This window comes from Myotis lucifugus, unplaced genomic scaffold (assembly GCF_000147115.1).
Source record: "Myotis lucifugus unplaced genomic scaffold, Myoluc2.0 scaffold_165, whole genome shotgun sequence".
NCBI classification, from domain to species: domain Eukaryota; kingdom Metazoa; phylum Chordata; class Mammalia; order Chiroptera; family Vespertilionidae; genus Myotis; species Myotis lucifugus.
In genome coordinates, this window is record NW_005871213.1 from 1,395,526 (window position 1) to 1,409,926 (window position 14,401).

Here is a 14,401-nt window from a genome sequence, read left to right on the forward strand (position 1 = left end):
CCCACCTCATTGAGATGCACATTTAAAATACAATTTTATTTTTAATAGTTAATACTTATTTATCAAAAATGTTAATGCATCTATGTTGTTCTGATCTAATGTACGATGCAATAATTCAAACAATAACTCAATGCAGAGTTATCATAAAAAATATTAGAGCCCTATGGTCACAAGAAACACTTTAAATGTTAATTTCTATTTCTGGAATTATTTTTGATGCAAAGAAACCAGACTTTTAAGCATAAAAGCACCTCATTCTGATAAATTACATGAAGGTGAACTGTAAAAGCTCTCAGCACAAACAACTCTGTGGAACTGTTTCATTAAGAGACCTGGTCAAATCCTAGGTGACTTCCGCAGCCACAGGCCACTGGGACGGCCTCAGTCCCTCTTAAAATACCCGAGAACGTGATCGCTCCCTAAGCTACTGGTTTACACCTTCATCTGTAAAGCGTTCCCTCTGGCTGTCCAGCAGGCAAACACCGGCCTCCCGCGCTGGTGTCCATTGGACAGGAATGGTCCTGGGTCCCATGTAGAGAGCGCAGTGGGCACTGGCTAAGGGAGAGGGCACGGCTGCTCAGTGCACATCCCTTTGCTTCACAGCCAGTGACGGCCTTACTACGACAGCCATCAGGAGATAAATCTGTTTCTAAGTCCAGGGACTTAGTAAGAGGAGGGGGCGGGCTGGATGAACAAGGGAGGGAGAGGAGAGGGTCCACATCACTGAAGGGTTACTGTTGAACGAGAACGCAGTGAAGTCTGTGAAGTCTGCCAGACAGGAGTGTGCAATGGGGAGGTTATTTTCACACTCCTCTCCCCGCTGCTTTCATGTTAAAATTTGCTGCACGTTATTCTGAGGCTGTTTATTAATTCCTCTCTCTTCTCTAAGATCCCACCCACCCCCTGTGAAGTTGGAGCCCACACACTTCGCAGGAAGGGGAAGGCCCTCCTTCTCGCACTTATGAATGACGGGGCGCGAGGGCTGCAGACGCTGCCACCGGCACACTGGCTCTATGATGGGGCTGTGCACATGGCTGACAGGACAAATCGCAGGGAACATTACAGTAATACTCTCTCCTCCTGTAAACCTGTTTGCAAAGCTGGATTTGAAAGGTCAATGGAGGAACTGGTTCACCTGAGCCAGGTGCAGGTGCACCCGGATGACTATGACGGACTTCTGGAAGGAAACACTTGTCCCCTTGTTATCACAGGGGGACACCAACAACATTTAAGGGACAACTCGTGGACTTGTACAAGTCACAACATTCAGAGTGAATGCTAATCCACAGCCCTCCGTGGAGTAAGCAGCCAGGAGGGGCCCTTTAAGATAGGTTATCTGCATGGCCACAACCTCTCCCTAATCTGAGCACAGCTAACGGGACCAGGCAGTGATGTAGCCGGGCAGCCGCCCAGGGGCTGGACAATGGCCGTCCACTGTCCTCTGCTCTACACCGGACATCGACATGCAACCAAACAGGTGCCTCTCCAGGGAAACTTTAATGTGAGGGTGTGTGTGTGAGAGTGAGTGTAAGTGTGAGTGTGAGTGTGAGTGAGTGTGAGAGGTGGGAGAGCCAGAGAGAGCAGGTTCACACATTCAGGTCACAGGTGTCCGTGTTTGGGAAGCTTCGCTCACTGAGCCCGTTTCCTTGCTCCCACATCGCTGGTATTGGCGTCTTGTTACTCTTACTACAATGGCCTTAACTGAAGTGACCAGAGGGGGAGGCTTCATACATCCTGAAAAAAAAAACCCAAATCCTAACGCATGGAAATAAAGAGTCATGCCATCTGCAGATGACACGATTCTCTATATAGAAAGAACGGCTTGGGGAACAACAGCCTATGACCGTGGTTCTCGAAGTGAGGCCCACAAGCCACAGAGGCCCAGACTCTGTCAAGGGCTTTCCCAAGTCGAAGTTATTTTTATGACATTAAATTATCTTTTCATTATTTATCTAATTTCACTGTATTGATATTTGTATGATGGTTAAAAATACTGGATAAAAGTGTGGGAACTTAAGCACAAATCAAGGGATGGCATCACTGGCATTTTCACTTAAGCATGTTCTTGAAAAAGGAGTAAAAATTATTCATTTTACCAAATCTCAACCACTGAGGGCACATGTCCTCAGTGTCCCGTGGGAAGAACCGAGATTTACGCCTAGAGCGCTTCACTGCGTGCGAGCAGCAAAGGCCGTGGGCCTGGCGGGGTTGGAGCTGCCGTAGCTGCTTTCTGCAGCGGCCCCAGGTCTGCCTGAGAGCGAGGAATAGACACACGGCGGTTACTCCGACTTGGGCATCTGGCAGACAGTCCTCCAAGTGAGCAGAGTGAGCCTGTCACTTCAATAGAAACAGCTCATTATATTTATTGCCAATGACAAAATTTGAGCTCTCAAGCGAAAAATTAGAATTCTGGTAAACTTGTGCCCACCACTGTGAGCTTGACAGCTTCCCGATACTTAAAGACTCATCTGCTGAGGCAGGGGGTTCATACTCATGCGCATGCTTTGCTCATAGTACATAAAGCAATATGTCAGCATCGGGGTGCTCTCCGTAACTCAGCAGGTCCCTCTTTTCCAAATGCCCAATGCATTCTATTCCAAACCAGACGTGGGTGCAAGATCGAGTCAAACTATAACCTAGACCAGCGGTTTTCAGACGGTGAGCTGCAGGAATGTTTAAAACATGCAATGCCTGCCTCTGTAGTCAGGGGCACTGACCTCTTTTCCCTCAGATTGTCAAATAAGAAAATGACAACAGCCAACACAACAGTAGCTGTCTGATGTAAATGAATCAAAATTATACTTGTTTGTGTGTTTTTGTCAGATCAGCAAAAAATATAACCTATTTTTGGTGTGCCACAGAATTTTAGTAGTTTATGTGCCAAGAGATGAAAACAGTTGGCAATCGCTAATCTAAACCAACAGTTTTGATGTGAGCAGAGGACAAAAAGTTCATGACATGGATTCCGTTTCCACGTTACTAGTCTTAAGCTCCATCACTTGCTGAGTTTCAGTCACTATCGAAGAATCCCCGAAATGATAGTCTATTATAGCACACCCCCTTCTCAGGCCTCATCGCTGGATTTCCTTCACTTACTTCAACCAAAACGACAAAGAAGTGTCCTATGAAGCCAGACATAGAAATGTAGAATGATGCTGACACTTCATCAATTATTTTTATTTTGGAAGTATAGTTATTTCCCATTAAAATATGCTATTCATGTCCAACTATAATGGGTCTATTATTGGTAGTTTTCAATGAACTAAACAAATATTTCTAAAATTTCTTGGTTTTAATTTCTAATATAACTACCAATGAATATAAACTTCATAAACAAAAGTTCTTTAGGGTCCTCAGTAATTTTTAAGAACGTCAAGGCATCGAAAGATCTAAAGGTTTAAGAATCACCAAGCTGTGATCATAACTATTTAAACACCCACTCAACAAGTTCCTGCTTATGCTGTGCTAGGAACTAGAACATTAGAGATAAAGGCACCAGCCCTACATTCAAAGAATTTCCAATTTTGTTAAAATTCTCAATATTAAGAATTTTACTGTAAAGAAAAACTTCATTTTATGTCTCTTAGAGGAATGTCTTTTGCATCTTAATGTCACCAATGGCAATTAATTTATAGATGGCACATAACTGATGCCTAAATACTTCGAGATTCAATCTGAATCTACATAACATGCATTCGATCGATGCATCGGAAAGTCAGGTATGTTGTCACGTGGTGAGGAAATGTGCACTAGCTAACCATGCTCACACACGTTTTGGACACCGACTGCCCATTACGGTGAAAACGTGCTGCCATCCTCAGTTAAAAGGCCATCTTAGCGCCGTGAAGGCCCCAAAGGTACAGCGACAACGCGGCCCTCTGAATGATTCTTGAGCTTCATATTAAGTTGGATTTTTAAGTCCTATCCCAGTTTTTAAGATAAATGTATTCTTCCAGAGCTTTATGTCGCATAGTCTGGTTAATGGGATAAGGGAGAAAACAGCAGCTTATTTCAAGAATCTGAACTGTCATCATATGAAACACAGATTTCCTGATGCTGTTTCCATAGCTCCAGAAGGCAGGACCAAAAAGTGGAGACTGTCAGGAGCCCGAAGAAAGATGCCATATATATAAGGGCGGTAGCTTAATTATCAATAGAAATGATGCTTAAAGGTCAGACGTCAATCTAGATAAGAGGCTCTCAAGTAATTTTCTGCTCTAATCCAAAGGAGACAGGGTCCTCCCACCAGGAACGGCAGGAGCTGAAACAGAGGGTGTGTGCAGGTGGGGTGAGGGCGGCAAGTGCCTGTCCAATCCAGGCTGAGCTCTGGGCAGGATCCAAGAAGGCCTCTTCTAATTCTGTCACTACCTGGGGTTTTCAAAGAAGGATCCCCGCAAACTTCTGGGGGGCATTTAGTTAGCGAGAGGGGTACTTTTCACGCCCTTACTTCTCATGTAGCTATACCAGCAACTGAAAGGGAGTGGGAAGTATAAAACACGAAGGCTGAGATTACACACAGCTCCTCCGATAGAACCACCTGTGTCTGAGCCACACCAGTAGTGTTGGACTTGCATTTAAGTTTCTTTGACCATTTTCCTGGATTTCTAACCCACTAACTTGTTCTCTGTACCTTCTACAAAAATGTTTCTAGTTACTGAATTGAAAAAGCAATAGGAAAGCAACTCTAACCGAACTGAACCAAAAGAAACAATTTAGAATGGGAGCAAATGCACTTCACACATTTGTATTCTTTTCCTTCTATATATCCATCACCTCCAATGTCATGCAAATTCCACCTCTGCCTATGGGACATAATGCCACACTGAATATTTCCCCCACAAATTCTACGAAATGGCAAATGCAAACAGTAACTGAATGGGCATTACCCTGAGGGCAAAGAGCCTTCCAGGTTCATTTTATCCCGGAATAGGTACTACATTCGGGCTCTGGGGCCCCGCCGCTCTGAATTCTGGCCTCTGAGCTTGCTGTTCTTGTTACGCACTCTGGGACTAGCTCACCGGTTCTTTCCAAGGTTTGGTTCTGAACCCAGCATGCGTACACATTTGAAAACTGCACACTACACGCGTGTAGTATATTCACTTACTTTACATTTCTAACATCCCGCGCAAGCTGTGGGAACATCTGGTGTTTTGCAAATGTGGCCAAATCCAGCGGCATTTCCTTTTCCAAATGTGTCCTCGGACATGTGCAGGTTGCTCTGCAATTTGAATTTTATTCTCTTTCTTTCTGCAGAACAGCATTGTGTGATTTCAAACGTGCACTGTATCTAAACTTTATACTTTTCCTCTCTGGATGACAACTTAAAACGCTTGCCAATTAATCAAACAAGGGAAAATACAAAGCTAGACGGAAGATATAAAATTGATTTCAATGTCTCTGCCTCACTTTACTACAGCTTAACCTGATGCAGCAGAAAACCACCGCCTGGGACCACTGACAGCAACATCTCTTGCCGAGGAGGATACCACCTGCACTAAGAGAAGGACAAGCCATAATCCACTGACTCAGTCCGCACTGGGGCAGCCCTGCATCAGGAAAATGCACAGATGTTCACAAACAGCTGCGTCATGCATCTGCAGTTCATCCGACAGGTATAAGATTAAGAAACTAAGGTCATGAGAATGTGCTGTAATTTAAAATCATGACATTAAAACAGCATAACAACTCAAACCCTAAGTGGACTCTACATCCAATTCTTACATTGAATCGTGAGTAAATAAATGCTGTTGGAAAGTCTAGAACCGTCTGCCCACCTCCACACACATGTTCGCAGTTAGCATATGGCCTTGGCTGGTCATGTTGCTCTGTTCCCGCCCTCACATAAAACAGTTAAAACTCCTTCAGCCTGAGGGGAGTGAAGGCCCTAACCCTCCTCCTTCCCCGTCTGTTCCTGCCTCACCCCTGCAGCCAGGCCCCAGGTCCCTCCCTCCAGCATATTCATCCTGCAGTGCTAATGGACTTCCAGCCTTGTCTTGCAGATCCAAAACCAATGTGTGCTGGACTCCTGCCTTGTCCCCCACATTGCCAGGATCCTGCCTGGCCTTCCTCATTCAGGCTCAGCCCGTTTGGACTGAAGATGCTCGGGGCTCCTGGTCCCCCGCTCCCCCAGTTCCTAGAATGGCTCCTGACTGCTGGCTCCAGGACTTCTTAGTTACAGTGCAGTTCCAGGGTTAGAGCAGAGGCCCCGGAAGAAGCCTTGATGAGTTTAAATTGTGGCTCCTGTTACCAGATGACTTTGGTTGAACTCACCTATTAAAACCAGAGTAACACTATTATGTGGTTCACAGATTACTCAGCCACAGCCTCTGCCTCCAGGAGGCAGAAAGCCAAACAGATTCCTGAGGCTAAACCACAGAACCCTAAGTGGCAGGTTCAAAGGTCAAAGCCGGGTTTACCAAACTTGTGCTCTTTTTAAATATATCATACTACCTCCCTTTAAAATGATCCTTATTTTCTTCCTTAAAAAGGCAAAAGCAAAATTGATTATCTCCTTCTGATAGTAGTGGTTGTAAAATTTAAAACCATTACACTAATAAGAGAACAAAGTCATTGGTTATCCACAACCATAAACCCAGCAAGTTAGTTAAAACTAGGCTTCCCCAGAGATGTTTGAAGCTGTACTTGTGCCAGCTTCCAAACGAATGACTTGAACTCTTAGCCTTCCTACTCCATTTTCAGGATAACATTAGCTATAACAACAATTCTTGGGGTAGAGTGCCAGGCGGGCTTGCCAACTTGGGGGATGAGACAGCAAGCGGCACAGACAGGCCAGAGAAGATGAAAAGGAGGCTGCGCGAGAGCACGTTCAGCAGCGAGACAGAGGCGGGGGAGTTTGTAGGAGAGGTCATGCCAGTGAGAGATTTACAGTGAGGTCAGGGCGAGAGGGCAAGAAGGAAAGACAATGACCCGAGTTATCTGGTCGGAGGGAAAGTACACATTGCTTAGGGATCTAGAGCAGGAACTAGGGTCCAGTTAAAGGTCTCAGCCCTGAGCCTGGAGTAGACACTGGAAAATGCAACCCCGACTCCCACGGATGATTCTATCACCAAGTCGTATACTCCGTGGGATTCATGGGGAATTTCCTCCGGGCTCACTTTAGCCACAGCGAAGTTGCTAGCTTGCTACAGATGCATGCAAGGTGGGCTGGGCACTGGAGGCTCCTCCCACCTGTCCACTGGAGAGAGCGGGATGCAGTCTTTACTATGGAATGCCATGTTATGAAAACTAGAGCACATCTGAACTGTAACTATTCCCCATTTCCAGGAAGGAAATAAAAACAAAATCTACCGAATGTAAGAGCAGCTTTCATGCCTCCTAAAACGTCCCATCCACTCTAAGCGGTCGTTGGTTACCTTGGTCACAGCTTCTGGAGAAAATGTAATTGCATCCAGCACAGTGATGAGGTCCCCCGGGTGCAGGCGATCAAAGTACTTGGTGCAGGCCTCAAAGGCGCGCAGCCACTCGGGCGGGGACGCCGGGGCTTCTTTAATGAGCTGAGGGTCTCCAGTCCAGAACAACTTCTGTAACCAGAGGGTGTACAGGGAGCTCGGGGACAGCATCCGTCCGTCCTTGCCTGGGATTTTGGGAACGAGCTTGGAAATAGATAAGATATTCTGACTTGAAAGAACTGGCTGCAGTGCGTCCAGGGGGCTCGTGCCTTCCTCGGTCAGTTTTTTGTAGTTCAGACCTATTAGAGAGGGAAAAAGAGAGTAGTTCTCTCCAGCACAATGCAGAGGCTTCGCACACACGCCCAGCCCCTGCGTGGCTCAGTGCAGACTCATCGGCCAGTGTAGGTGTAGCATACCGTTCAGTCGCCCGTGACATAGATCAGAAGATCTGAGTTCCGGGCCCAGCCTGCAATGTGATCAACTCTGCAATCCCGGACGAGCCACTCACTCCCGTGAGCCTCCGCCTCCTCTCCGGCCACTGGAGACACCGGACCTCCTGGCTCCTGCCATCCCTCCGTGGCCCTGTTTTCCCCGATCAGTGCCCACACCAAACCGCATGGGTTCATGTGTATTCACCTGCCATCTCATCAAGGACTTGAGGGCTGACATGAATCGCACCCCTTGTCCTCTGTGTCTACTCCATGTCTAATTTGGTTACTCAGTAAACTTTATACTGATACGCTGAAGGAAATTCTCATAATTGTCATGAATATTAAATAAATATAGACTTGAAAGTGCCTTGTAAATTATAAAGTACCACAGAGAGATTTGAGGGGTGTTAGTGTGTTTAATGTCTTCGTTATGAGCAAGACGATAGATGGACACCATTCTAAAGATTCCCACAATTTATCAAAGAATCAAAGGTTCTTACTTTAATGGTCTCCACATATGCTTTAAACATATAGGCTTCACTCAGGTGTAATTCTGCCAAATGCCTACTGTAAAGTGTGTCAGTCTTATCCTGTATAAATCCTATAAAATAAAAGGCTTATATGCAAATTGACCGAACGGTGGAACGACCAGTCGCTATAATGCGCACTGACCACCAGGGGACAGACACTCAATGTAGGAGCTGTTCCCCGGTGGTCAGTGCGCACCCATAGGGGGAGCGCCACTCAGCCACAAGCCGGGCTCACAGCTGGTTAGCACAGTGGCGGTGGCGGGAGCCTCTCCCGCCTCAATGGCAGCGCTAAGGATGTCCAACTGCCGGCTTAGGTCCACTCCCAGGACATCCCCCGAGGGCTCTTGGACTGCGAGAGGGCATAGGCTGGGCTGAGGGACCCCCAACTGCACAAATTTTGTTCACTGGGCCTCTTGTAAAATATAACCAATGGGAGTAGGAAAAAACAAACAAACACCTCTGGAGTCAAAACTTTAGATTTTAGTATCAGGTCTCCTATCAGTCACTGTGACTTTCAATTGGTTTCTTGGTTTCTCTGAATTGCCCCAACTGTGAGTGAAGGAGTTGAAAATACAATAACTAAAGACAATTAGCATCAAAATCCTATGGTTTCAGATTTATGCCAGCCATGGTGCACGGACATGATTGTGTACAGAAAAATAATCCCTAAATTTAATTTCAAAAATGGCCGTGTTGCTCAGTTGGTTAGAGCACTGTCCTAATACACCAAGGTTGTGGGTTCGATCTAGGGTCAGGGCACATATAAGAATTAACCAATGAATGATTAAATAAGTGGAACAACAAATCAATGTCGATCTCTTTCCCTCTCTATGTGTGTGTGTGTGTGTGTGTGTGTGTGTGTGTGTGTAAACTGAGTGGCCAGATTATTATGGCCACCTGACGTTTGTAGGCAAATTAGCCGTACACTGCATCGTACGGGATATGGAAGCCGAAGGCCTGTTCGAACACCTTTGCTTTTTGCAGTTACCAAGATAAAATGTCTCCAATTTGCACAGGAACACAAGGATTGGACAGTCGAGCATTGGAAAAAAGTCATGTGGTCCAATGAATCATGTTTCCAGTTGCATCATGCAGATGGCAGAGTGAGAATTTGGCGGAAACAGCATGAAAGCATGCACCCACATGCATGAGTAACCCTTCAAGCTGGTGGGGGCAGTGTTATGGTTTGGGGAATGTTTTCCTGGCATGATTTGGGCCCTTTAATTCATGTGGAACAACGTCTGAATAGCACAACATACCTAAGTATCGTTGCTGATCAAGTTCATCCTATCCTGTTGATGGCATATCCCAATGGAGATGGCTTCTTCCAACAAGACAATGCGCCATGCCACGGTGCTCGTATTGTGCAAGAGTGGTTTCAAGAACATGAGGGAGACTTTACCTTGCTTAGGTGGTCCCCACAATCACCAGATCTCAATCCAATTGAGCATTTGTGGGACGAAGTTAAAAGAGCCATCAGGCAGCTGGTTCCACAACCATCAAATCTCACAGAACTGGACAGTGCTATTCATCAGGCATGGTGTCAGATTCCTCGCATCACCTTCCAACATCTCGCGGAGTCAATGCCAAGAAGAATCGCCACAGTATTGAAGGCAAAAGGTGGCCCAATGAAGTACTGATGGGGTGGTCATAATAATCTGGCCATTCAGTGTGTGTGTATATATATATGTATATATATGTGTATATATATATGGATATATATGTATACACACACATATATATCCCATGTTCAAAGGCTGTTAAATCGCGTTGTTTACCCATATCTTCAGAAAAAAATCACTTCTACTGTCATGGTAAACAACCTGCTTCCCTATTTATAATGGTTTGGCCCTCTAGCAACCTCAGCGCAAAATTATAATTTGCCTACAAACTTCAGGTGGTCATCATAATCTGGCCTGTGTGTGTGTGTGTGTGTGTGTATTTACTTTTATTCTTATTTTTTAAATGAATTCAAGCTGGAAAATGATCATCTTACCTGATGCAACCACCTTGAACTTCTTCAGCAGCCGAATGTGGGTTTCCGGTTTAATGGTGTACTTCCCCAGATCTGCGCAGCCGCAGCCTTCCAGGAGGGTGAAATAATACAGCAGCCTCTCGTGGTCCATGCCCCCGATGGTGGGGTAGATATACTTGACCATGTGCTTGTGAAAGGCTTCAGGGTCTGTCTTCAAAGTCTCAAAGAGATGAAGGGCTTGGGCTCGATTTTCTATTTCTACTGTGGACAAACTGAAATTAAGAGACAAAGAAATTATGTTAAAATTTGGTTCCTTTATTAAACAAGATTTTTTTTTAATCCGGTAGGAAAGGCTACTTCTTTTATTTTTTTTTAAATATTTTTTTATTGATTTCAGAGATGAAGGGAGAGGGAGAAAGAGATAAAACATCTATAATAATAAAAGCGTAATATGCTAATTAGACCAGATGTCCTTCCGGACAACCTTCCAGACAAAGCCAGGGCTGCGAGGGAAGCCAGGTCTCAGGTGCCTGCCGGCGGCTGGAGGGAAGCCAGGGTCCTGAAGGGAAGCCAGTGCTGGCAGCCGGGGGAAGGAAGGCCTACTCTTGCATGAATTTCATGCATCCGGCCTCTAGTCAATGATGAAAGAGAATCATTCTGCACGGCCCACACTGGGGATCGAGCCCACAACCTGGGCATGTGGCCTGACCAGGTATTGAACTGTGACCTCCTGGTTCAGAGATCGACGCTCAACCCTGGAGCCACACCAGTGGATAGGAAAGGCTACTTCTTACAAGCCCCTTCCTCCTGCCTAATCAGAGACGGTGAGCACCAAGATGCAGGTGGTTTCTATAAAGGAAAACAGGCGTGTTGAATGCCTCCATTGCTCAATTCGATGTTCATGTGCTCTCCCGCGGGCCTACAGCATCCCCGCAGGCATTATTCACATGCCTGCAGTTGGGAGAGGTGCCCAATGCTTAACAGCCAGGAAATGAACCCAGATCTGCCGGCTGCCACTCGGCATTATTTATTCATGTCACAAGACAAATGTAAAATAGGAGCTTCGTTACAGAAATGTAAACAACCTTATTATTTCAGGGACTTAGGAAGCCGTGAGGGGCGAAAACAATGCCAACTTTTAGGCCTAAATATGACATCTAACAGCCCTATCTTGATACTGGATAGACCCAAATTTGATACGATGCTCAAATACAATTAAAATCAGCAAGAATAGGTACTTTCACTTTCACTTGAATTAGCTGTAGTCAGGAATGCCACTTAAAAACAATCTTATTATTTTCATCTTGATTTAGATGTCTTTACAATATAATAAAAATGTTCGCTAATGTTAAACTGCCAGAAAAAAATGTTAATTAGCTGTGTTTGGCTGATCAGTGTGTATTTTGGGGGTGTGAGGAGGGCTTAATGCTGGTCTTGTGAGCCCAGAGCCCAGCGCCCAGCCGTGTGGGTCCCATGCCCAGGTCGGTGAGGCAGCAGCCCCGCCCCCCGGGGCAGTGCCTGGTGCAGTGAGTGAGACTCCGGCAGTACCTCGCGAAGTCAGGTTGCACCTGGTTTCAGAGCAACTCCCGGGAAACATGACTCCCTTTTTACTGGAATTCCCACCTTCAGAAAGTGCCAACACGAGTTTCTGGTTTATACAGATAAAGTGAACACAAATTATGTCTTACAATTTTTATGAGTCGTAGGGATACTTAGGATGACAGCTCCAAACTATAAAGTCCAAATAGCAAGTAATTTAAAAATGCTCTTTGACCTTTCACTTCAAGAGAAATGCTATTTTTCCATTAAGACGCGATTCAAACATTTACAAAAATATCCTGAGCTATACAATGTCCCTGGTCTTAAATATCTCCCTCCTGTCTCCTCTGACAGCCTTCCATCCGGGACTCACAGACTCTTTAACTGTGTCCGACCGAGTCTGTCCCCTCGCTAGGTGGTGCACCACTTGATGGCAAAGATGATACATATCTCCTTTATCTTTAGTTTCTCAGTGCCGAGCACCAGTGTGTGGAACACAGGACACATTCAATGCCCGTGCCACACAGACGGGTGGATGCACAGACCCTGGGTGTCCTCCACACTGGGCGGGCGCAAAGATTTCCATCAAGCTCTCACCCAGCAGTCTGCAAACCTAGTTGTTATAAACACTCAGAACTGAACAACAATGCTAAATAAGAGGATGGGCTGACAAATGCATGCAATTATATTCCAATCAAGAGCAGGGCCACTCAAGCTTTAACTTGGAAAAACAGTCGCTATCAATGATAAAAGAAGGTTTAGTGACAGAAGCACCTGAGTTGGCACCAGAGAAAGGAATGGAGTGAAAATAACAGGAACAGTTTCCAGACAAGAAAGCACAGGCCTATACAAGACACGGTGAGGGTAGTGGGTGGCAGGTCAGAAAAAATTCTTGACACTCTCACTATTCAAAATACGCAGTATCATCTGAGAAAGACACTGTGTACACAGCAGAACACGAAAGCAACTCAGAATTTGATTCCCTTCGTAATTTGCAGAGTGAAGTCTGACACAATGGTGTGAAGCAGTAAACACTACCCCACGTCACACCACCTAGATGAGTTGTTTCGGTGGAGCTTTGCAGGCAGAACCACATGCCCAATGGAGAAGGGAAAAGCTTGCGCTCACTGTGCTGGTTGCTGGGCCGGTTACATCTAAGTACCTACCAACCAACAGGCGAGCAATCAGAGGGGTTAAGTGACTCCTAAGATGGCGTCAGATCGACCTGGACTCGTGTGGCTTTGTTCACCTATCGCCATGCAGCCGTGGACTGATAAGGCCTTGTGCCCGCGTCACAACCATTTCAAAAGCCGGTTCTTTGTGTAACACCGGCCTTCGCTCTCTCTCCAAGAGCAACAGTCTCCGAGTTCTCCTGTCACACTGCATTCCTAATGACCCTCGGAGACAAGCATTCAAGACAGACTCATCCACAAAGTGGACGGACAGTGACTAAACCACAACAGTTTGACTTCCTTTGTGTTCGACTTGATTCTGAACACCGTCTCTCTCAATCAACTTTACTTTCTCGCCCACCCACGTATTCTTCTGCGCCCACAATTCAGTTTGCCCGATGTGCAATTTTACCTAATTATCTTGTCAAGAGAGATACTGGAATACCTTTCCTGACACATGATAAATACCAGAACCTCCCTCTTCAGTAAATTACAACGTGCTAAGATCTTCTATAGATGCCAGCAATCAATAACCCATTCAACGGCTTCCCCTGAAAGAAGCTGTGATCTTCCCTTTGGAAAAAGAAATGAAATCTCTACTTAGAAAACAATTCCAAAGAGCCCACATTCAAGAGAGTAGGAAGAAATACCAGGAAACCGCCGGGGACTTTTCACTCATCAAATTAATGATCACCCTTAGAAACTGTTTAAGGCTTTTTCTTGAACCAAGATTTAGCTCCAACAGCAGCTTATACATTTATATAATGCATACTTAACTTTCAGAGATTAACTGCAGGAAGAAATCAGCAGTAGTTGTACTCAAAGCACAAGGAATAAATGGTTAGTGCCAAGTCCACGGTCAGCATGTTCTGTGATGGCTTCAAGCTGTCAATCACCCAAAAACGTAATTCAAGAACAGCATGTGCTGAAAGGCCTCATATTCATGTAGGAAAACAAGTTTATTTAAATGCATTATTTCTTCACCCAGGCTGAGATGGAGTGATAATTCGGTTCCATTAGCTGAGGAAAGGAGCACTTAGGAGGGGAGAGGAGGGAGGAAGGAGACAGGGAGAGGGACAGGGCTGCTGGGAAGGGCTGGAGAGGGGTTCACCATTCAGATGCAGTCACTTCTAGGCACTTCCCCAAAGTCGAATCCTAAGAGTTGGAAGCTCTATGAATCCAAATTAATAACCTCGATGGAGGGTGAACAGGCCTCCACCGATTCCTGCGGAGAGAGACAAGTCTACCCTCTCAGTTTCGAGGACTCTGACCTGCGGGAAACTAGGCAGACACTCACCCACCATGGCCTGGGAATGAAGCTGATGGGGCAGGTCTGATCGCGAGG

The 14,401-nt window shown here is 45.7% G+C and overlaps 1 protein-coding gene across 3 annotated transcripts in view; it reads right to left on the reverse strand.

Annotated features, from left to right (window-relative positions):
* The window catches only part of NBAS (neuroblastoma amplified sequence), a 195,222-nt gene that overhangs the window by 31,677 nt on the left and 149,144 nt on the right, over positions 1 to 14,401 (reverse strand). For all 3 annotated transcript variants that reach the window (XM_014461993.2, XM_023759896.1, XM_023759897.1), the window contains exons 43-44: positions 10,367 to 10,617; positions 7,374 to 7,708 (exon numbers count right to left, since the gene is read on the reverse strand). In XM_014461993.2, the coding sequence (XP_014317479.1) occupies positions 7,374 to 7,708; positions 10,367 to 10,617 (586 nt within the window). The remainder of the gene's footprint in view (positions 1 to 7,373; positions 7,709 to 10,366; positions 10,618 to 14,401) is intronic.